Raw genomic sequence first — 23,185 nt, 5'->3', positions numbered from 1 at the left:
AAGGTAAACAACAGCTACAGCAGACCAACAAACCCACGTTGCTCATGCGAAAGGCTAGCAACTTGGTTTTGGGGAATACAGCAACATTTGGGGACTAGTGCACATTAGATTTTTGCTTTGTGAACTGGCTGTGAAGCAGTAATGTGCTCACCTCAAACCATGGGCTTGGTACCTGGTCATCGTGCGGTGCATTTGCACTGCAACGCTGTCTTAGGGCTTTTCAAGACAGGCAGCCGTTTCAACCTCTTTGGGCAGGAGCTTTCCATCTTCGAAGCCTCTGTTAGGAAATGTTCCTGTTTGATTTGCTGCTGTTTGATTCCTCTCCATGACAAGGAGGGCGCTGACCCATGGCCCAGCTTTCTGTTCTCATCCCCTGAATGTTAAAGCTATTCAGGTGGATGCATTTCAATTCTGCATTCGTCCCATGCCAGAACCTCCTATCCTGGCACCTTCCTCCACATCATAAATTTCTATTGAACAAATTAAATACTTTGCAGCTCATAAGCCCCAAACAAACCCGTCATTGCTAATCTGCAGCAAATCTGCCCACTGGAAAAAAATCAAAGCTTTCAACTCGAGTGCTCCACTGAACTGGTATAGTGCGCGGTATCTGTGCAAGCTTTGGAAAGGCTGCAGCATTGCTCATAAAACTCAGGGGGTGGGGAAGAAAGAGTTTCCTGCAGGGAGAGAGTGTGCTAGTTGCATGAGAGAAGCCCAGATCCTCCATGGTATGTAATACCTTTTATATCTTTGAGGATCAGAGAGCTCCCTGTGCTGGAGCATGTATGAGCTGCAGAGAGCTCCAATGAACGTAGAGGTACTGAAAACCAGAAAATCCACTAGCTCCACTCCAGTCCATCCCCTGGTACAGGAACTATCACAGGGTGAGTCTTCCAGCCTAATTTCTGGTACTAGAGATGATGAAACTCTAATGTGCTCAAGCCAGAGCCACTGTTGTTGGTCCTGTGCTGAACAGAGGTGCAACAACAAAGTAGGGTCTCTGCCTCTGAGAGTTATTGCCAGCTGCTCCCCTTGCTCCGCACAGTGGCCACCCCAGCATGCTGACTTTTCAGGAAGCCTCTGCATGCTGAAACAAGTCATTCACCTCCAGCTACCAGGACCCGGAGAGCAGCTGACAGATACATAGCAACTGCAGGCACTTGGACCTACCGTGTGTTTCGTGGGAGACGTGAGAGCGAGTTGAAGAGGGTGTTTAGTGCTCTGAAGAGATGCGGGAGTATTAGTGCCTCCTGGGGCTCTGCCAGGCTGTGTCACTTGGAAGAACGTGGGACAGGTACCAGAGCAGCTCGGGCAAGACTGTTCTATCCAGGGAGTGGTTAATGTATGGAATGAAAATCTCTCAAGGGCAGCGATAGGGGGGACTTGTATAAACAGGCCTGTCAAGGGACTTGTATAAAAATATCCAGCGGAACAAGTGCCACCTCTGAGGCCTCCTCGCATCGTCCTTTCCAACGTCCCTTGAATGACCCCAGCAAAATCTCTGGGGATCCTTGTGTCTGTCAGCCTCAGAGAAAGGCAAAGCAGGACCTCGTTGCTGGATTGGATACTGCCTGTGCGGCCTTGAGAAGGTGTTGTCGTGAGATGCAGATAGATTTGTTGTGTTACCCCTGCAATAGAGAGTAACTGCCTGGAGCCGTTCCAGAATTATCTGAACCAGTTCATTGACAGGTGGCACGATCTTGTGGATAAAGAACCAAACTGGGACTCAGGAGACCTGGGGAAAATCCTGGCCACACTGAAATCAACAAGAGTTTTGTCATTGACTTTGAAAGGGTTCTATTCCTCCTTCGGTGCCTCTGTTTTCCCCACCCACTCTTCCTGTCTTGTCTATTTAGACTGTAAGCTCTTGATAGCAGCAGCTGCCTCTTACTACGTGTATGTACAGCACCTTGCACAATGGGGCCCTGATATCAGTCGGAATCTCCAGGCGCTACTGTAATACAACTAATAAAATAATAATCAGTTTGTGGAAGCAGTGGCATGCAGGATCGCAGCCTCACAGGCTGCCAGGTCTGGGAAACCCTTCCAAGAAGTTTGGGACAAGAGAAGGAACCAAACTTAGTTCTTCTTTGGGATCTCTTGCTCTGGGACATGACAAAGAGAGAGCCACCATTATCATAGCGAATGAGCTTCCCAGGGACCTTATACAGTGAATGGGAGGCCTCTTGCTGAGTCAGCTTTGGAAGCCATGCAGGGCTGAGATAGTTCTCTTCATCCTAGCATAACTGATTAATTGGAAGGAATCCCACACCATTTGTATTCTCTAACTTCAAAGGCCTAGTGTGCCAGAGACCCTTCCATGGGAGGGTCTGACCCAAGGACCTCTTGATGCCAACTGACAGAGGGCACAGGGGTACCTAGGGTTACAGAGATTTTCCTCATGTCTGGTATCTACTAGTCCACCAGAGAATGTCATGTAAGATCTTTAATGAAAGCCTGTATCACATTGATCTCCATAATCATTGTGAGATGTATGTGTGGAAAATATGTGAATAATTATATATATATATACACACACACACACACTAAAAACTATGTTCCGTAGGACGGGGCAGGAGAGAAGAGATGCTTATCTCACTCTGCTTGGTCATGTGAAAGTTGAGTATTGTGTGGTTCACAATGGATATCCATTCACAGTCTGAGCAAAATGCTAATCAACAGATTGCTAAGGCTACAGGAAAAAACAGAACCAGCAGGGGTTATCTTGTTTAGGAATCAGACCATGCACTTTTGAAACTATATCTGTGGTGCAGATGAATCTCCAGTTATTCCTTCAATCTGTGAGGACAAGCCAACAATGGCTTGATTTTATGAGAAGGAATCTCAGCCAAACTGATTGAAAATGCTGGGAATAGGATGTGGGGTAAGTGATCTCGTAGGATATCAGAGAATGCCTTGCTAGGTAGGGTGTCCAGATAGCAACTGTGAAAAAATAGGATGGAGTGGAGGGTAATAGGAGCCTATATAAGAAAAAGTCCCAAAAACGGGACTGTCCCTATAAAAATGGGACATCTGGTCACCCTATTATTAGGTAAGTGTAGGCTCTAGAAAGCATGTTATGATTTTGTTTTATATGTAACCATTTGTTTCCGATACTCTTACATTCTATCTCTTGAATCTCTGTTCTTTGATAATAAGCTTAGTTTTGTTTCTATCTATCTATCTCACTCAAAGTGTTGTGTATTAAACAGAATGGTGATCCTTATAGAAGCTTGCAAGCTGGTATGTACTGTTACTTTGGGCGTAGCGAATCTGAGACCTTTGTGAATGTCCAGTGGAACAGGGGCAGGGCACTGCAGAAGGACGCTTGGAGGACTTGGGGCGGGAGTGTGCCTATCATTAACCAGTACCAAGAGAGCAAGCATATTTCAGAAGAGGAAATGTGCTTAGGAGGGACTACAGAATGACTCTATCCCCTTGGGCTCGGCACCCTGTGTCTGCATGGCCCAGAGACAGAGCCTGTTCCATTCATCATCAGCAGCAGCATGTGGATAGAATAAAAGACCCAAGGTTATCCATTCAGAAAGCAGCACTCCTTTTTGTTCCCCCCGCTTCTCTGATATTGCAGACACTAATGGGCTCTGTTTGCCAATAAAGTAAATGTTTTGGAAGTGACATATTCGGCAGAAGAGATAAATCAGGATAAAAGTTCCCTAACTCATCAGCTCTTTGAGGCAGGTGTCAATTTCTGCACCAGGCAAGCAGTTGAAATTCATCCACTTCAAGTGTACTGAAGTGTGGGGGTCAGTTAGGTTTTCACTGCCTGCCTGGCTGAGACAAATGTTTGTCTGGGACTGAACTCCAAAGGCAGCCATTTGGGATGGTTTTCATGTCAGAACATTGCATTTGGCTGTAATTAATGCATTCCCAGCATTTGAAATTCACAGAGATTGAGTGATGAACAAAAATGGATTCCTTTCTATTTAATAAATAACAATATACTATGACATTTCTGCAGACTATTCTGCCCAAGAAACTCCCTAAATGCATCACATACTACGAATTGAACATTATAATACCACCAAAAAGCAACCTCTCATCACATAGCATGCTGCCAAATACTGCAAGGGGAGAAATTTAAGCCCAAACATTGGCACAAACTTTCAGATATTATGGGAAGTACTAGAGGATTTCTAGTGTTCATAAAGAGCAGACAGGAACCAAGGATTGTCTACACTAAGCTAGGGTGTGAATTTAAAGCGCATTATCTACTCCGCACCAACTCCCCAGGAGGACACATTTACTGCATATTAAGAGTGCCCTCAGGCAGTTGAACTTAGTATACTTCCAAAGTGCATTAAGCCAACACACAGAAAGATGCTCAGTGCACAGTAAGAGTATTGACATGAGCAGTTAGTGTGGAGTAGTGTGCATGCTAAATAGTGGGCCCCAGCTACTTTGGGCTTTATCTCCATGTAGACAAGAACCCAGTTTGTCAGCCTTCCAATCTGTCAATAGCTGTCTGTTTTAAAATATAAACTTAAATAAAATTTGGGGTTGTTTTGTTCTATAAAGTCAAAATAATAATTTGGGTTATCCACTTTTGCTTACATTGGGTTCTCGTGTTACATCAACTCATACTTTGCATTTCTGTACTGTAAATATCCTTTGCTTGAGGTTATCAAAGCACATTACAAACACACAAACTGAAGCAAAATGAAAATTATTGTTTGTACTGGGGTAGTACCTAAGAACTCCACACATGGACTAGGACCCTGTTGTGCTAGGTGTTATACAAGAAAAAGACAAGTCGGTAGAAAAATCAGTATTTCCAAATATTTTTTCCATTGACACGTAATGATAGAAGCAAGAAAGCCCAATTTCTGGTTTCACATGAGCAAGTTTATCTAGGCTTAAAAATAAAATTCCAGTTTCCCTGAGTAAGTGTTACAACACAGATGACAGTGTAATGTGATTTCTAGTTTGGTTCCAGCTCGATACACAGTGAGAACAAAGGGCTTTTCTGTATTTCTGCAATGCCTACTTGGTTCTTCAGAGTGAATACTCGCCGCTAGACAGCATGAAAATGAATCATTATTTCTGACAGAAAATGATAGTTTTCCTCTGCTGTATCAATTGAATGTTCATGGGGGGATTTCTGACCCGCTCCCTGTTGACAATTATTATTGAGTGTTTGATGACAGTTGCGGGTTCACCTCATCATGAGAGCTTTCTTGTTTCTTGTCTCCCTTGTCACATCATCTGACAACACCATTAAATAAAATGCGCTCTTTAAGAGAAAATAGCTGTTGGCCTTCCCTCAACGAGCGAATAAATCCAAAGAGCGAGACGTGAGGGAGGAGGGATTTTTATTAGAGTTCAAAAGTTAACTAAAATAAAGATACAGTTCTGAAGCCCCAGGATCTTTGATGGCGTCATGGCTGGCATTGGGGCGGGAGGATGGGCCAGTGGGCAGCTGTGGTTGAAGAGGCTCTTCTGTGTAACTGTCTCTGATTACGTTGCCTGCCTGGGAGACAGAGTGCCCGTACGTGATCGGCCTTGAGGTCAGGAGAGGCCACGGCCTGGTCACGGCCTGGCAACGGGCCCGCAGACACCTGCGATTAACCTGGCTGCCCCGGATCAGGAATAACCGTGGGGGGCGCTGAGCCGCAGGGCGTGGTCACGGGCACTAGCCCCTCCGCCGGCCACGTGCCGCCGGGCTCTCGTCCCTGGCCAGGACCTGCCCGGGCGGAGGCGGCGGCTGCCAATGGGCTGTTGCAGAAGGAGGCTCATGGGGTGGGGGGGGCGCTACCTGGGCTGGGGGGGCTCTGTTCTGGGGGGGTGCAAGGGGAGGGGCTTTATGGTGCGTTACAGGCTCCTCCAACCCCATTGGACAAACCTATGACCTCTGACCCCCGCCTCCCCGGGGATCTTTCTGCCTCTCCGCGGCAGCTCGCCCACCCCAGCCCGGTCCCTCTGAGGGGCCCCGCCCATCCCGCACAGCGCCGCCGCGTCCCTCCTGCCAGGCCCCGCCCACCGGCGGCCGCGATTGGCTGCGCCTTCGGACGCCGTCGCGGCGGTTCCGAGGGAGGAAGGGGCGGAGCATCAAGGGCTCGTTACCAGGGCGACCGGCAGGACGCTGCTGGCCGGGTTCCTGCCGCGCTTCCGCCCTGGCTTCCGCCCGGGGTGAGCAGGGGCCCCGCCCCATTCCGCCGCCCCCCCGTGTCTCCCCCCCTGCTCCCCAGCCCCCACCTTCCCCCCTCCGCGCAGCCCCCGCCAGTGTCTCCCCACCTGCTCCCCAGCCCCCCACCTTCCCCCCTCCGCGCAGCCCCCCCGTGTCTCCCCAGCCCCCCCTTCCCCCCTCCGCGCAGCCCCCCCGTGTCTCCCCACCTGCTCCCCAGCCCCCCCCTTCCCCCCTCCGCGCAGCCCCCCCGTGTCTCCCCCCCTGCTCCCCGGCCCCCACCTTCCCCCCTCCGCGCAGCCCCCCCGTGTCTCCCCACCTGCTCCCCGGCCCCCACCTTCCCCCCTCCGCGCAGCCCCCCCGCGTCTCCCCACCTGCTCCCCAGCCCCCACCTTCCCCCCTCCGCGCAGCCCCCCGTGTCTCCCCACCTGCTCCCCAGCCCCCCACCTTCCCCCCTCCGCGCAGCCCCCCGTGTCTCCCCACCTGCTCCCCAGCCCCCACCTTCCCCCCTCCGCGCAGCCCCCCCGTGTCTCCCCAGCCCCCCCTTCCCCCCTCCGCGCAGCCCCCCCATGTCTCCCCAGCCCCCCATTGCTCCCCTTCCCCCCTCCGCGCAGCCCCCCCGTGTCTCCCCACCTGCTCCCCAGCCCCCCCTTCCCCCCTCCGCGCAGCCCCCCCGCGTCTCCCCGCCTGCTCCCCCGCCCCCTTCTTCCCCCTCCGCGCAGCCCCCCCGTGTCTCCCCACCTGCTCCCCAGCCCCCCCCTTCCCCCCTCCGCGCAGCCCCCCCGTGTCTCCCCGCCTGCTCCCCAGCCCCCCCTTCCCCCCTCCGCGCAGCCCCCCCGTGTCTCCCCACCTGCTCCCCAGCCCCCCCCTTCCCCCCTCCGCGCAGCCCCCCCGTGTCTCCCCACCTGCTCCCCAGCCCCCCCTTCCCCCCTCCGCGCAGCCCCCGCCAGTGTCTCCCCACCTGCTCCCCAGCCCCCACCTTCCCCCCTCCGCGCCGCCCCCCCGGGTCTCCCCCGCCCCCCCTTCCCCCCTCCGCGCAGCCCCCCCGTGTCTCCCCACCTGCTCCCCAGCCCCCCCTTCCCCCCTCCGCGCAGCCCCCCCGTGTCTCCCCACCTGCTCCCGGACCCCACCTTCCTCCCTCCGCGCAGCCCCCCCGTGTCTCCCCGCCTGCTCCCCGCCCCCCCTTTCCCCCCTCCGCGCAGCCCCCCCGTGTCTCCCCCCCTGCTCCCCAGCCCCCCATTGCTCCCCGGTCCCCCCTCCGCGCAGCCCCCCCGTGTCTCCCCAGCCCCCCCAACCCCCCCCGCGCAGCCCCCCCGTGTCTCCCCAGACCCCCATTGCTCCCCGGTCCCCCCTCCGCGCAGCCCCCCCGTGTCTCCCCAGCCCCCCCTTCCCCCCTCCGCGCAGCCCCCCGTGTCTCCCCAGCCCCCCATTGCTCCCCGGTCCCCTCTCCGCGCAGCCCCCCCGTGTCTCCCCACCTGCTCCCCAGCCCCCCCTTCCCCCCTCCGCGCAGCCCCCCCGTGTCTCCCCACCTGCTCCCCAGCCCCCACCTTCCCCCCTCCGCGCAGCCCCCCCGTGTCTCCCCACCTGCTCCCCAGCCCCCACCTTCCCCCCTCCGCGCAGCCCCCCCGTGTCTCCCCACCTGCTCCCCAGCCCCCACCTTCCCCCCTCCGCGCAGCCCCCCCGTGTCTCCCCACCTGCTCCCCAGCCCCCACCTTCTCCCCTCCGCGCAGCCCCCCCGTGTCTCCCCACCTGCTCCCCAGCCCCCACCTTCCCCCCTCCGCGCAGACCCCCCCGTGTCTCCCCACCTGTTCCCCTGCCCCCCCTTCCCCCCTCCGCGCAGCCCCCCCGTGCTCCCCAGCGCCCCCGTCCCGCCTCCGCGCAGCCCCCCCGTGTCTCCCCAGCCCCCCCTTCCCCCCTCCGCGCAGCCCCCCCGTGTCTCCCCAGCCCCCCTTCCCTTCCCCCCTCCGCGCAGCCCCCCCGTGTCTCCCCACCTGCTCCCCAGCCCCCCCTTCCCCCATCCGCGCAGCCCCCCCGTGTCTCCCCACCTGCTCCCCAGCCCCCACCTTCTCCCCTCCGCGCAGCCCCCCCGTGTCTCCCCACCTGCTCCCCAGCCCCACCTTCCCGCCTCCGCGCAGCCCCCCCGTGTCTCCCCACCTGCTCCCCAGCCCCCACCTTCCCCCCTCCACGCAGCCCCCCGCTTCTCCCCACCTGCTCCCCAGCCCCCACCTTCCCCCCTCCGCGCAACCCCCCCCGTGTCTCCCCACCTGCTCCCCAGCCCCCACCTTCCCCCTCCGCGCAGCCCCCCCGTGTCTCCCCAGCCCCCCACCTTCCCCCCTCCGCGCAGCCCCCCGTGTCTCCCCACCTGCTCCCGGACCCCACCTTCCCCCCTCCGCGCAGCCCCCCCGTGTCTCCCCACCTGCTCCCCAGCCCCCCACCTTCCCCCGCCGTGCAGCCCCCCCGTGTCTCCCCAGCCCCCCATTGCTCCCCGCTCCCCCCTCCGCGCAGCCCCCCGTGTCTCCCCACCTGCTCCCCAGCCCCCACCTTCCCCCTTCCGCGCAGCCCCCCCGTGTCTCCCCACCTACCATCTGCCCCCCCTCCGCGCAGCCCCCTGTCTCTCCCTGCTCCCCAGCCGCCCATTGCCCCCCCCCCGTCTCTCCCTGGTCTTCAGCCCCCTCCCGTTGATCCCCATCTCTCCCTGCGCCCCAGGCCCCCCACCCTGCAGCCCCACTTTCCCCTCCAGCCCCTGATCATTCCCCCCTCTGTGCAGCCCCCCCACAGTTCCCACCTTTCTCCACTCCCCAGCCCCCCTCCCTGCAACCCCTGCCCCACCTCTCCGTGCTACCCGCAGCCCCTCCATTGCCCCCCCCCACAGTCCCCACCTTTGCCTGCTCTCCCTGCAGCCCACACCCCATCCCTCCCAGCCCCAACCTCTCTCTGCTACCCATAGCACCCCCATTTCCCCCATCTCCTGCAGCCCCCCATCCCACCTCGCAGGCCCCCCACCTCTAGCTGCTTCTCAGCTCCCCACCCTGTGGCCCCAACCTCTCCGTTTCCCACAGTGCCCTCATTGCCCCCACCTCCCCCTGTGGCCCTCTGCTCCATCTCTCCCCACCCCTGCTCCCCACCCTGCAGCCCCCCCAGTCCTCACTGACTCCCCCACCCCTGCTCCCCCACCCCACAGCACCCCAACTGCTTCCCAACTTTTCCGAGCCCCACCTCTCCTTGCTCCCACCTCCCAGTTCCCCAACTTCTCCCTGCCATTAATCTCCCCCCCTCCTGCTGCCCCCTGTCCCTACAGTGCCCAATCTCTCCCTGCCCATGACGTCCAGCCCCACCCCCCAGGTGCTCTAACGGGCCACTATGTGTGACTTCCTTGCAGGCAAAGGTGCTAGCGGATGGAGCCTTCGGGTCTGCCTGGGTAGCAGCACCAGGGCCAGCTTTCCCTGCCAGCCCACTTTGGCCCTTGTTGGGTGTGGGGTAGGGAGTGTGATAGGAGAACTCGGTCTCCATAACCCTCAGGCATGATGCTGTTTGCAAAGGGCCCGTGGAGCCAGGATCCTGAGCACTTTTGAAAATGTGATCAACTAAGTGCTGATAGTGGTGGTGATTTTGTGACACAAACCCGTGTCCCGGGGGGCTTGAGGTTGACATTGTGTAATATTCTGAGTAACTGTATGATGGTGCTCGCTGTAGTTCTGGGCTGGAAACCAACTGTCAAAGCCCACGTGAATGGTAAAGGGAAAATGAACCAATGTTGTGAGCCATCCAGCTTTCCCAGATGTGGCAACAAAGCTGTTGTTTTATTTTTAGACTTCGTAAGCTTCTTTTTTTCTCTTGTTGTTCGTTCCTCTAGGTTCCAATCCACCCCTTAGTCATTCTGAACCATGATGGCTGATGAGCTGGAGGAGAGAGATTTGCAGAAATTCCTGAGAGATGTGGATGAAATTGGTAAGTGTACTGTAAAGATGGTGGGCCAGATTTACACTTGGTCGGAGCACGTGTTGCTCAGGCGAAGTCAGTGTGTTAAGGACAGCATTGGCTTCTCATTTCAGTGCCCACCCTGCAGATATACTGACCTCCCCTAACTCCAGCTGATCTTGATAAGAACTGTGGGTGCTTAGCACCTCTGAAAACCAGACCCAAATTGTCTTTAGTTGGGCACCAAGTAACAGAAACAGTCAAAATCAGGTATTGCTTTAGAAAATGTTGGCCATGATCTTTCCTTATGTATAGCACTGTTTATAAGAAATACTTTCATAGAGTGAGGCCCCAATCCTGATTGAGTCCATCCCCCTGCCAACATTTGGAGCTATAACCTATGGAGGAAGTCTCATGTATTAACTGAAGCTACCCTGAATCATAGCCAAAAGGCCAAGAACAGATGATTTTTTTTAATGTATAAATGTTGTCCTTGTCATCTGTATGTTACATCAAGTCTTTTAGTGCACACCTACACTTTTTGAGCTGGGGGTGTGATTCCCAAGTTGAGGAGACATACTCTCACTGGCTCTCCTTGAGTTAGCACACTGCAAGTAGAATGTAGCCATGGAAGCACAAGCTGTGGAATAGGCCAGTCACCCTGAGTATGTGTATAGGGTCTCGGATGGGCATAAACTGGCTAGACGCCCTGAGTACCACAGCTTGTGTGGCTATGTTTAGTGTGCTAGCTTGATGAGAACTAGTGCACTGTCTCCTCAAGCTGGGAATCACACCCCACCTCAAGGCATGGACATACCCTCAATGACACATTCAGCTCCTTCTGGCTTCAAAGGCATGTGTAACCAAAGGGAGAACTTCACTCCTGGTCTCTCTAAGTTAATTTTATTTCATATTTGTTTGGTTTGTTTTAGCCAATTTGGTTCAAGGCTTGAACTCCACAGACCCAGCTGTCCAGGAAAAAGCTATCTCTGATACAGAGAAAAGACTTCATATCCAAGAGGTCAGAGATGATGGAGAATGTAAGACCAAGTTGAACAGAACAGTTATTAACTCACAAGATGTGGTAAGATTTATGATCTCTTTTCGAGTATCAGATGTAGGCGGTTAGTGTCTTTCAAATGATCCAAGTGTAGCTATCCTGCCACTTATGCAAACCCAAGACAAACCTCATAAGTATTGTTAAAAATACAAGTTGAATGTAGCTTAAACCTATGTTTAATTTTCCTCACTGGAAAGCATATGAGAGAATACCCCACATCATGTTTTACAGCCTATACCTGTTCTTCAGGAGATGAAAAGGAGATCACTGGGTGCTAATAGCAAAGAAGAAGCAGATGCTGAGATGCTGTAACACGTGGCTACTGTTTGCTGCTTCCTAGGGGCCTGATCCAAAGCCAGTCGAAGTCTTGAGAGACTTTAATTCAGATATTAGGAGCTAGATTTTCAGGTACCTGAATATGCAGATAGGCACCTAGTGGGATTTTCAGAAGTATCTAAGCAGGTTAGGCACCTAACACCTGTGGAAATCAATAGAATTTGGGCACCTATCCTGCTTAGGCACTTTAGAGAATCCCACTAAGCATCTATCCGCATCTTTAGACACCTACATATCTTTGAAAAGCTGCCCTAGGTGTTGTGCAGCTGCACCTCGTCTTATTAAAATAAATGCTTAAATTATGAAATGTACCCCAGCAGATTGGTATAGCAGTTAGAATAATCAGATTGCAGTGGTGAATTTTCCCATGTGAAGAGTCTAACAGAGATTCTTAGCCAAACTGATTTTGCAAGAGGACACCTGAGGATTGAATTGTTTTCTTCTGCTTTGTGACTTTAAATGCTAATGATGGAGTTAGTTTTGACAAGTTTAAAAAATGATTCTCTTGTTACTAGACTCATGTTGCCAAGTATCAGAGGGGTAGCCGTGCTACTCTGGATCTGTAAAAAGCGACAGAGTCCTGTGGCACCTTATAGACTAACAGACGTATGCTCCAATACGGCTTCTCCAATACGTATGCTCCAAGACTGACAAAGTGGGTATTCACCCACGAAAGCTTATGCTCCAATACGTCTGTTAGTCTACAAGGTGCCACAGGACTCTGTCGCTTTTTACAGACTCATGTAATACATCTGTGTTTTAAGCTGCTTTGAAAAATGAATGTGATCTATTTTTTGCAATCCATATTTTCTCATGAAAATTGCAGCTAGTTTAGAAATAACTATACTTAAATTTATTTTCATTCCAGTTCAAACCTAACCTTTTTGTCTATGTGTTTGTGTGTCACTCATCCAACTTTTTCAGGCCACACGGGATATGGAGACAGTGAGACGAGGTAGGGCAGGGTTCTCCTCTCCAATAATTATCCCCTGTTCAATTTGTCTCAGTAAAGCTAGAGTAAGGATTCAGATTGCTTTCCCTGATTCATATGCCTGATGCAGGGCCTGATCCAACTCCAGCTGAAGTCAATGTGAATCTTTCAGTTGACTCTGAGAGTTGTCTCAGAAAGTTCTAATTGCTTACAAGTCCTGTGTGCCTGGCTGGATTGTGCATAGTAAAGATTTTTTTTCAGCATATTCTCTACCTTGCATCTAAGAACCCCATTATTCTGAATCAAAAAGAAGCATCTCTTAGAGAAGAGCTACTTAAAGAGGCGGGTATGCAAATCTAGGGCAGCATTATGGCCTAGCATAATAGCTTATCACTCATGTTCCGAGTTGTATCAGATTAATGAAATACCTCCTTAAGATTTTCTTTGTGAAGAAAACGTCTCAGAAATGACTTTTCTCTCATCTGCAATTTGATTTTAATGAGGAAATCTTTTCTTTCATTGACTGAAACGCTACCCTAACTCTGCTGGCTCTCAGACAGCTTCATGGCAGCATTGGAGAAAGATGCAAAAGAACGAGCCAAAAGAAGGAAGAAAAATGAACGTTTGGCGAATGGTAATTGCTGAAGTTTTACATTTTTGATGTCCACTAAGCACTCCTTACAAAGATCAGAGCTGAATTAAGCTGGTAAGCTAGCCTGTTAGCCACACTTTTATAGGAACCTGAGAACATAAGAGCGGCCATACTGGGTCAGACCAAAAGTCCATCTAGCCCAGAATTCTGTCTTTCAACAGTGGCCAGTGCCAGGTGCCCCAGAGGGAATGAACAGAACAGGTAATCATCAAGTGATCCATCCCCTGTCGCACATTCCCATCTTCTGGCAAACAGAGGCTAGGGACACCATCCCTGTCCATTCTGGCTAATAGCCATTGATGGACCTATCCTTCACTAACTTATCTAGTTCTTTTTTGAATCCTGGTATAGTCTTAGCCTTCACAACATCCTCTGGCAAGGAGTTCCACAGGTTGACCGTGCATTGTGTATGCACATTGATGAGACTGGGGACAAGGAATCTGGCATGTGCTGTTCCATTGTACCAATGATCGTATGAATACCCTTGATTAGAAGAGAACATGGGCTATGCACAGTAGGTGCTGAGGTCTTTTGGAACCCATTCCTCTTGATAGCTGTCCTCTTCACGATAAAGAGACTTAAGGTTGGGAGTGAGAGAGATGTGGTGTGTGGGAAGATGCAAGTTGTAGGCTATAAAGAGAAAATACAAATGGCCTGAGTTTGTCTTTTAGAACATGAAAGGGGTGCGTAAATGAAAATACACACAGAAAAGTCTGTTGCATGCTATGCCCGATGAACACAGTTCCGATAGAGGCAATACAGTGGGAATCTCAGGGCAAGTTGCAGCAGGAGAACATGGCTTCTGTCCACTGTGTTTACAACTGGAAATACTGACATTTCCAATGCATGACTCTTGTTGCTGCAGCCCTGAAAGAGAAGGGAAATGATGCATTCAGTAACGGAGACTATGCCACAGCTATCCAGCTATACACCGAAGGGCTGGAGAAACAGAAGGATATGCAGGTGCTGTACACGAACAGAGCACAGGTCAGTGTGTGAAAAAATCTGCTATAGATGTATTGTTTAGGTACAAAACAGCCTATGCTACCTGCAGATGGCACATGAGAATCATCACTCTGTTGTCTAAGCCAATTTCAGAAGTTCAGGTATGTTGCAGATGACCTGGAAAAGGGAGGAAAAGCAGCACATAAGGTAGTTTGTCCCGGGCCATTGTCCACAGTGGTGCTTTAGGTCTCATTTTTGCTAACAGGAGTTGATGGGATCTACTTACTGCCATGCTAGCAACAGTGAATATTAATATGATTAAAAGCTACCAGCAAAGTAATTCAGACTAAGCTCTGTATTGAAACTTTCCCTTTAGTTTCTTGCACTGGTCAAGAATTCAGCTTCACTGGAGAGGCTGTGATGCAAATCATGCTGCCTTTTATGGCCCTGAACTAATTCCTCAGTCATGTGAAGCGTTTTATGCTCTCTATATGCAAGTGTCTAACAGAAAGTATTGAGCCATCAACATACAGCCTATAATGTAATATCCATCCTCATGTAATGTGCCAATCAGACCTGCTATTGAGTGCCCAATAGCTGGTACTAAAAGAAAACAGGAAGCAAAAATAATCAGTCATGCACCTTTTGTAGCTTAGTGCAAGGAGAGTCTATATTCCCATCCTTGCCTCTCTTTTTTCATAATCTCTAATGGGGGCTAATTCTCTGACATGCCCATATGAAGGGAAGAATCTGTCCTCCTGACATATTCTAAATAGCCTGTAGAGAGCTAAATGTTACCACAGGTGATGAGCTCTTTACCGACCTTGTATGCCAAGGTGGGCCGGCAGAGTTCTTCTCTCCTCCATTTGCCAAATATTATATCTTTAATAATAGACTAATAGAGTTTAAGGCCAGAAGGTGGACCTTAGGATGATCATTATTTATTTGTATTATCATAGCCCTTAGGAACCGCTGTCATGAACTAGGACCCTCATGTGCTGGTGCTCTAAAAACACAGAACAGTGTCTTTCCCTAAGACCTTATCATCTAGTCTAACCTGCTTCATAACACAGGCCATAGAATTTCACACCCCTTAGATAGGTCGGTCACACAGGAAGTCTCTGTTGGGAACAGAACTCAAGTCTCATGCCTCCTAGTCCAGTGCTTTAAACCCAGTGGCATCCTTCTTCCCCAAATGCAAATCCTGCCCGTACTTCAGTACTTCCAATCAGTGTTATGTTTGACTGTTGAAATCATTCCCAAAAGCTTTGCAATCCATTCCATTGTGTGTACCTGTAAGACCCCTCCCTACCATGCATCAGCAACAGGGTCTGCACCCTACATTTTTGGCATTGTTGCACAGATCTCTCCCACTCTAGCTAAAGGACTGACTAGTATAAGCTGATGCTGTGTTGAGAAAACTGCTAATAATGTGAGAAGCAGTAGGTTCTGTGACCTTTTACTCAATGGCATGCAACCTATGGAGTGGGCATTTTGCTTGCAGTGGGTATCGGTGGTTGGGTCCTTGCCACAAGATTATGGTACTAATATTGATGTAAATGTGTTTCTGTTCAGCAGGTTATCTCATTTCCCTTGAGATTATAAAAAGGCACAGTTGCACTTCAGAAAATCATTGGACAGACATTATTTTAATTCCCAGCCTGTGCCTCTGGCTTCCAGGAAGGAAAACCAAACCTGACAGTCACAACCCAGACTTTAGCTCCTCACTTGACCATGTGGGAATGGTTCAGCTGTCTTGTTACATTCGTTTTATTCCTGTTGTGACTGCAGCCTCTGTCCTGCAGGGAGGGTCAGAATGAAGCCTCATCATGGAAGGATTGTTTGTCCCACAAGCTCCATTGCTCTGCCCTTCCCTCCCACCCTCCCTGTGCAGTGACAGCACAGTGCACAGGTCACCCCCCACCCGCACCCTGACATGAAAGGAAGGTTCAGTGGGGGATATATTTTTTTTCAAGCTGCCTTTATTCTGAAAGATGTCACATTTTTAATTGTGAACTGAGGACTTCTTCCTGCCCTAAGTTTAGTGCAGCCCCATGTGAGTTTTGTGCTTGGCTTGTGTTTAACTCACTTGAAAATCCACTGCACTCTGATGCACAGACATGGTAAAACACCAGAAGGGTTAAGGAGCAGTTAATTTTGTATCAGTCAATATGTTGGCACTTCCTGTGGGTTAAAGCATATCACTTTAATGTCTGCACAGTGCTTTGAACTTGGAAAAACATTACAGAGATACACAGTATTCTAATTCTTCTTTGGACTGATAAGTCTGCTGATCTGTATCCCATCTTGGCTTTATTTCAGGCTCACATGAAGTTGCAGGAGTACAAGAAAGTAATCAATGATTGTGAATGGGCTTTAAAGGTAACTGCTTTGCAGTTTCTTCAATCAGTTGGTAGGACACAGAGTATAACTAGTCAGTATTAAACATGCCAACTGAGATGTGTGTCACTGGCTGCCCAATTTCATTTCTAAGTGGCATTTCAACAATATTAACACTGTTTACGTCTTTATTTATCTAGTCTAGAGATCATGATTCAATCTCATGTCCTAGCATGCACTGTGCTATTGATGCCAGAGGCCTATTTATACATAGTCAGTTAGTGATACAACCCTGCTGTGTGTGTTTGACCTCACAACTTGTCATCATGGAAGCAATTCTCATCACAGAGGAGTATTTCAGAGAATTGTATGTTTTTAATGGAGATTTGCTGCAAATGTGTCAACATGGGTGAAATTCATCACCGTGCAAAGGATCATTGAAGGCCCTTGGCATGACTTAAACTCTGGTCCTTGGTGATCAGTTCAAGTTCTGCTGAAGAGAAGGGGGCTCATGCATAGTGGTAGCCTGGTGTTACTTCCCAGGTGGAGACAAAATGCAACATTGTTACGCAATTTTCAGCATTCTTTTAAAAACTGAAATGAACAGCTAATGCTGAGTGCGATGTTTCTCTGGGGTACCCAGGACTGTGAGGTAGCTTGCTATTACCTGCCCTTAGTGTGAGGAAGCCTTTCTGTACCTGCTAGTGGTCAGCTCCCTAACTCCACCAGCCACAGGCAACACAAGCACTATGCTACTCGGGCCTGACTGTTTCTCTATAGGTTAGTAATGGGCACAATCCAACACTCAAGCCCTCCAAGCGTCTCCCTGGAGTATCCAACCCCAGATCTACTGGACACTCACAGTATTCATATATCTGCTGCTTCCAAAGAAACTGTACACCCCAGCTTACCAGTTCCACCTCAGGCATCTGCTCCGCATAACACAGATGTGCTTATAGTGAAGTCAAGTATAAGTTTACTTAATAAAGCACAGAGATTCACATGATAGCAAGTAGAAGTATTGGAAACAAATGGTTACATATAAAATTAAATCGTAACATGCATACTAGAACAGGCTATTGTCCTTACCCCAGGAAGTTCCCTCTTCAGAAGCTTATCGTGGGGTTCCTTAGTTGTAAATTCTCAGGCCTGCACCTGGCGCAGGCAGTACACATAGCCTGCACTATGGGTGTCCATTGTTGTATATGCTGATTGAGTTAGCCCTGAGGCTCATCTTGAGTCAGGTGATGAGCTTTATTTAAACAGTTTTGGAACCTAATATTCTGCATATCACGGTACAGAAAATAGTTTAAAACATCTTCCAATAATTATGATGATTGGAGAGCTACTAGCTCATGGTAGAGACCTCATGTACCTCCCTTTGGTGAACTATTATGCCAGTATCCAACCCAGGGGCTCCCTGTAAAACCTTGTGCACTCCCTGTGCCCTCTGCCAGCTGGCACCGAGAAGTCCCTTGGTCATACTGAGCTAACTTTCCTGATACAAAGGACATTAACATTTTAAACAGTGTCTAGCTGGAATCCTTTTTCAGCTCTTTAATTAAATATTTTATTCAAATATTTAAGTTTTATAGAACTAATGATAAAGCCCCTTGCAAACATTCTCTGGGAGCGTTCTGCTGATCTGTTTTAAAAATGTAAAGGCAATAGCCTTGTTAAACTTGCAGTGAATCCTCCTACTAGAAAGTATTCATGTGACATTTGGAAAGGTGGAGAAATATACTAAAAGCCAAAAAGAAAGGTCTGAATCCAAACTCAGTGGCTTTAAAACATTAGTACCCATTAAATGCGATATAACACTGACACATCATTAATAGGATTAGCAACGTAATATCGGGAAATTAATGTTCTTCTTACACTCAGTTGAACTGGAAAAGATCAGCCGGTTGGTTAACATTGGGAGTGTGATGTTCCTTAACTGTGAAACCAAGAAATCATCAAAACTAGTGACAATAAAGGACTCATTTCATTCTTGGCAGGGCTGCTCAAGAAAAATGTGAAACTTCAGCTGCGATTAAGGTTGGGTGTGCATTAAGCAATGTAATTGCATGTTACACTGTGATAAAAAGCCCATGGCACTGAGTCTCAGAGCCCGGGCCATCTGACTCTGGCTTGGGCTGTGGGGCTATAAAATTGCAGTGTCGATGTTCAGGCTAGGGCTGGAGCCCGGGGTCTGACTTCTTGCCCCCCTCGCAGGGTCCTCAGAGCCCAGGCTCCAGCCCAATCTCAAACACTGACACTGCAATTTTATAGCCCTGTGAGCCTGAGTCAACTGACCCAGGCTCTGAGACTTGGTGCCACAAGTTTTTTATTGCGGTGTAGCTGTACCCTGTGAGGCTTTTAATTACACAGAGAAACTCCGGCAAGGGTGACACAAAAATAAAGAAGGTACTGGTAATAATTCCTCAAGAAAAATTCAGGACAAAGAATTGGCTAAACTTACCTGAGTGGCAGTCAACAGTGACTATCTTTGCTAATCGTCCTTGTAAATAGTTGTAAGAGCAGCATTTTCAAGTTCTTGTACGTTTGGGTTCACCTTACCACTTATTACCAATTTACTTTCTTGTTTGGTAAATTAATGGTTTTGATTTCTGTCAGTCTATGTGCAACTCCAGCCAACAGTTCCCTTACATCCAGTGGGAGTGTTTGAACTGCGGCCAGTTTGCTTGGGGACGAGCAGAAAGACTTATGTATTGAAGTCTTCTGCTACCTTGTTTCTCCATTACTCCTAATATTATAACAGCTGTTAATTTAAGAGTTCTGCTGTACGAAGATCTGATGTAGTGCAGAACAACCCTTGCAAGAAAGCTGATGAGAATCATTAGGCATAGGGAATGGCTATGTTTGGCAAAATTTAATCTGGACAGCCGAACAGTATTTTACATGTCCATGATACAGACTGATAGGAGCCATCCTTAGAAATTAATGAGCTCTAAATGATTTTTTTGTGAATTAACTCAAAAACTCCAAAAAGTATACCAGCCACACAATTCCAAATAAGTTTAAACCTCACATTTCCAAAATCCCATACCTGTGGAGGTGACCAGCCTAGGAAGAGAAGGCATGATAGCAGAAGGCCACTACAGACGTTTTGCAGATGATCAATCCAGATACTTGGGATACTCAGAAATCTGATTTGCTAAGGAAACAGTATAGAAAGTTCTCTTGATATGTAAAAGCAGCAAAGAGTCCTATGGCACCTTATAGACTAACAGACGTATTGGAGCATGAGCTTTCGTGGGTGAATACCCACTTCGTCGGATGCATGTAGTGGAAATTTCCAGGGGCAGGTATACAGAAATTTCCACTACATGCATCCGAAGAAGTGGGTATCACCCACGAAAGCTCATGCTCCAATACGTCTGTTAGTCTATAAGGTGCCACAGGACTCTTTGCTGCTTTTACAGATCCAGACTAACATGGCTACCCCTCTGATACTTCTCTTGATATGGAAACGTAGGTCCCGATCCTCATCTAAGAATACGTTATGATACTGAAGTCAATGAAACTATTCTAGTTAACACCCACAGTGGATACGGCCCTAGGTTTTTTAAATTTTTAATATATGCAAAGTATGGGTCCATGCTCTTATTTCTGATTAAGCCACTAGTCTGTATGTATGATTAATGTCATATTGTTGATTTCCTCCCAATTGTGGCCTAAGGCTATCAAATGGCGAGACTGGGTCTACGTTTTGCAGTTTATAGGGTGCTGTGGAAGAAGGGTGACCCTTTTCCCAAATATGAATGTTGTCCCTGCCTGAAAAGTTGAATACGTCCTTAGTAGTATTCTGTGTGAATGAAAGTGGAAAGTGTACTGAGAAATTTCCATGTGATAGCAATTGATTTTGTTACAGAGGGTGGTCTAAGTGTTATTCAATTAACTGAAAATCAGCCAGCTTCACTCAAAGTGCAGCACACTCCACGGTTATAGTTAGTTTTTTGGGCAGTTGCTGTAACTTTATTATCCAGGAGGTTAGACGACAGTGTGTAAAGATTCAACATTCTAAACTATTTGATTAATTCTTTTTAATGCAGTGCAACGAAAAATGTATTAAAGCCTATTTCCATATGGGAAAAGCTCATCTGGCCCTGAAGGACTACAGTGAGGTAAGCTATACTGTCCTTGTGGGGGTTGAGCCACATTCTCTTTTTAAATACTCCGGTGTAAATCTGGAGTAACTCCATTGGTTTAGCAACTTAAATAAGGTTTATGCCCGTATAGGAATTAGCAGAATATAAGTCTGCACAGTGTTTGGCATTATAAGGCAATGGAAGAGAGAGAGAGAGTTTTATACACTTGACTTATGATAGCATGTTATGCTAATGTCTTGTCATACATCGGCTGCTTGGGGGACAAAATGTCTGCAGGCTCTTGTGAGGGCTGCATTAGGTCTAAAACAAAGTATCCCCTCTCATGTTACTATAATGGGCTTTATCCATTACTTAGGCTCACACAATAATAGAGAATAATAATAATATTATTATTATAATAATAGAGAATAATTGCACATGGTAATTACAGAATCACAGAACTCTAGGGCTGGCAGGGACCTTGGGAGGTGGTGTAGTCCATCCCCCCCATTCTGAGGCAGGACCAAGTATACTTAGACCATCTCTAACGTTTGTCTAACCTGTTCTTAAAACCCTCCAATGACAAGGTTTCACAACCTCCCTTTGGTAACCTATTCCAGCACTTACTGATACTTAGAGATGTTTTATTTCTAATAACTAAACTAAATCCATCTTGCAGCAGATAAAGTCAGTTACTTCTTGAACTACCTTCAGTGGACATAGAGAACAATTGATTATTGTTCTCTTTATAGTAGTCCTTAACACATTTTTGAAGCCTTTTTATCTGGTTCAGGTGAAGCGCCTAAAACTGGACACAATTAACACTCTGCACTGGTGAAGCCTCAGCTAGAATACTAGCAGAGGCTTCACCAGTGCAGAGTGTTAATTGTGCCACCTGTCATGTCTTAGATACAACATTTCTGTTAATACACCCCCGAATATTAGCCTTTTCCACAGTTGCATCACATTGTTGGCTCATAATCAATTTTTGTTCCACTAGAATCCCAAGATCCTTTTAGCAGTACTACCACCTAGCCAGTTATTCCCTATTTTGTAGTTGTACATTTGATTTTTTCCCCCTTCCATCTGACGTCCATGGGAGTTAGTCGATTGATTTCAAAGGGTCTTAGATCAGACCCAGTCAAGTTAGATATCTTTTACATAATCTTTTCCCTTTTGTTTTCAACTAACAATATAGTCTTGAGTTTCTTTTATCAAGTCCAGGAACTCCTATCAGAAGATCTTAGAAATTGATCCCCAAAAGGAAAGTCTATTTAAAGGTAAGAAGTCTAATGTCAGGGTTCTTCTGGTATCTTTAGCCTGTCATCAAAACTGAACTTAAATTAAAAAACAGCCGTATGCATTCTAAACCTCTCTATGGATTCTTTCCATCCAGTTTCTGTATCCAACTGTTTCTTCTTCCAGTTAACGTCTCTTCTCTAACGTTTCCCTTTGGCTGGCCACAGCTAAGAGTCATTCTACTTTTATTGGGCTATAGGCATAATGTAAAATGTTGCCCCAAATCACTGAGCCAGTTCTTCCCTCTTTGCTTCGCAACCTTTCTGTACAGTTGACATGGTTGATAAATTATATAGTCAATTGCTTGACCATTCCTTGGTTCATTATGAAATATACTCAAGAGACCAAATAGCCAATATCAGTCAGGTTTATTGCTAATAGCCAGTAGTAATATAGCACAGGAAAAAAGGTTCAATACAATACCAATTTCCAGGAAGCTGTCTTGTGCCGTGTTGTTAAATTCACTTTCTGCAGAAGGTGTGCTTCCCAAGTTATGCATTTTAGCTAGGAGTATTTATAGGATGATTTTACAAGTTACCAAAACTCTTTACGTGTCACTAAAATCCAACTCATTCATTTTTTGCCAGTTTCTTAATTTGTTGTTCTGTACCTCCCTTATCTTTGTTTTGGATACTGCATTCCAGGGACTGGCCTGTGAAGGTACCTCCCCAGCTTGTTGCGGGGCAGAACATTTTGCCTTTGACAAGCTTCTTATTTTCTCAGGCCAAAGCTGACTTCAACTTTGAAAAGTGTTACTGGATTCTTAGCATAAGTGAACAGGAATATAGAAAAACAGGCCAATTTAAGATATGTACCTGCTAGAAATATATACAATATAACATTATACTTGTATTATGTGCTTAGTGCATATTAATATATGTGGTGTCAATAATACATATTGATAATGTAATTCTGTATATTTTGCCCAGCATATATTGGTCAACATTAGGATATCAAATGGTGTTCCATTTCTTTCCTCACTGTCCTTAATGTGTATCAAGAATTTGTGGCCTCTTTACTGAATTACATTTTTAGTTTCTCTTCCTTTTGGTGTTGAAGACTGCATGAATGAAGTAGACTTACAGGAAAGAAAAGAAAAAGAGGAAGAGAAAGCTCTGGAGGAATTTCAGTCTGGAAAGTATACTGCTGTATCTGTGAAAGAGCTGCTCCAGAAGCTCAATAGACCTGACCAGAATATCCTTTATTATGCAGGCGGGATTAGAGTTTTGACTGAATCAATAAAAGATTGTAAGTATTTTATGCAAATCTGTCTGTCTAATGTGCTAACTTGGGCCATGAGCCAAATAGACGGAAGTCTTTTAATGAGAGTTGGATCAGGCCTATAAAAACTCTACCCCTGTTTAAAAATATATACATTATGGGCTTGATATTTCAAAAGTTTTGGGCCAGTAAATGCATGTATGAAACAGTCAGTCACATATTTTTGGGCCTAAAATCTGAGCACAAT

The 23,185-nt window shown here is 48.0% G+C and overlaps 1 protein-coding gene across 4 annotated transcripts in view; it reads left to right on the top strand.

The window, feature by feature from the left end:
* The first annotated feature begins 6,014 nt into the window (after positions 1 to 6,014).
* The window catches only part of TTC12 (tetratricopeptide repeat domain 12), a 37,320-nt gene continuing 20,149 nt past the window's right edge, over positions 6,015 to 23,185 (top strand). For 2 of the 4 annotated variants that reach the window (XM_044997298.1, XM_044997295.1), the window contains exons 1-10: positions 6,015 to 6,147; positions 9,996 to 10,090; positions 10,993 to 11,144; positions 12,381 to 12,411; positions 12,944 to 13,021; positions 13,905 to 14,026; positions 16,307 to 16,366; positions 20,383 to 20,454; positions 21,638 to 21,698; positions 22,777 to 22,965. In XM_044997298.1, coding sequence (XP_044853233.1) covers positions 10,027 to 10,090; positions 10,993 to 11,144; positions 12,381 to 12,411; positions 12,944 to 13,021; positions 13,905 to 14,026; positions 16,307 to 16,366; positions 20,383 to 20,454; positions 21,638 to 21,698; positions 22,777 to 22,965 — 829 coding nt within the window. In that variant the 5' untranslated portion in view covers positions 6,015 to 6,147; positions 9,996 to 10,026. Of the gene's footprint in view, positions 6,148 to 9,313; positions 9,528 to 9,995; positions 10,091 to 10,992; positions 11,145 to 12,380; positions 12,412 to 12,943; positions 13,022 to 13,904; positions 14,027 to 16,306; positions 16,367 to 20,382; positions 20,455 to 21,637; positions 21,699 to 22,776; positions 22,966 to 23,185 lie in introns of those variants that run through there. The other 2 variants (XM_044997296.1, XM_044997297.1) reach the window with 2 other exon arrangements.

This window comes from Mauremys mutica, chromosome 22 (assembly GCF_020497125.1).
Source record: "Mauremys mutica isolate MM-2020 ecotype Southern chromosome 22, ASM2049712v1, whole genome shotgun sequence".
In the NCBI taxonomy this organism is placed as follows: Eukaryota; Metazoa; Chordata; order Testudines; family Geoemydidae; genus Mauremys; species Mauremys mutica.
The sequence above is the reverse complement of the archived record's forward strand: the minus strand, read 5'-3'. Positions and strand labels throughout refer to the sequence as shown.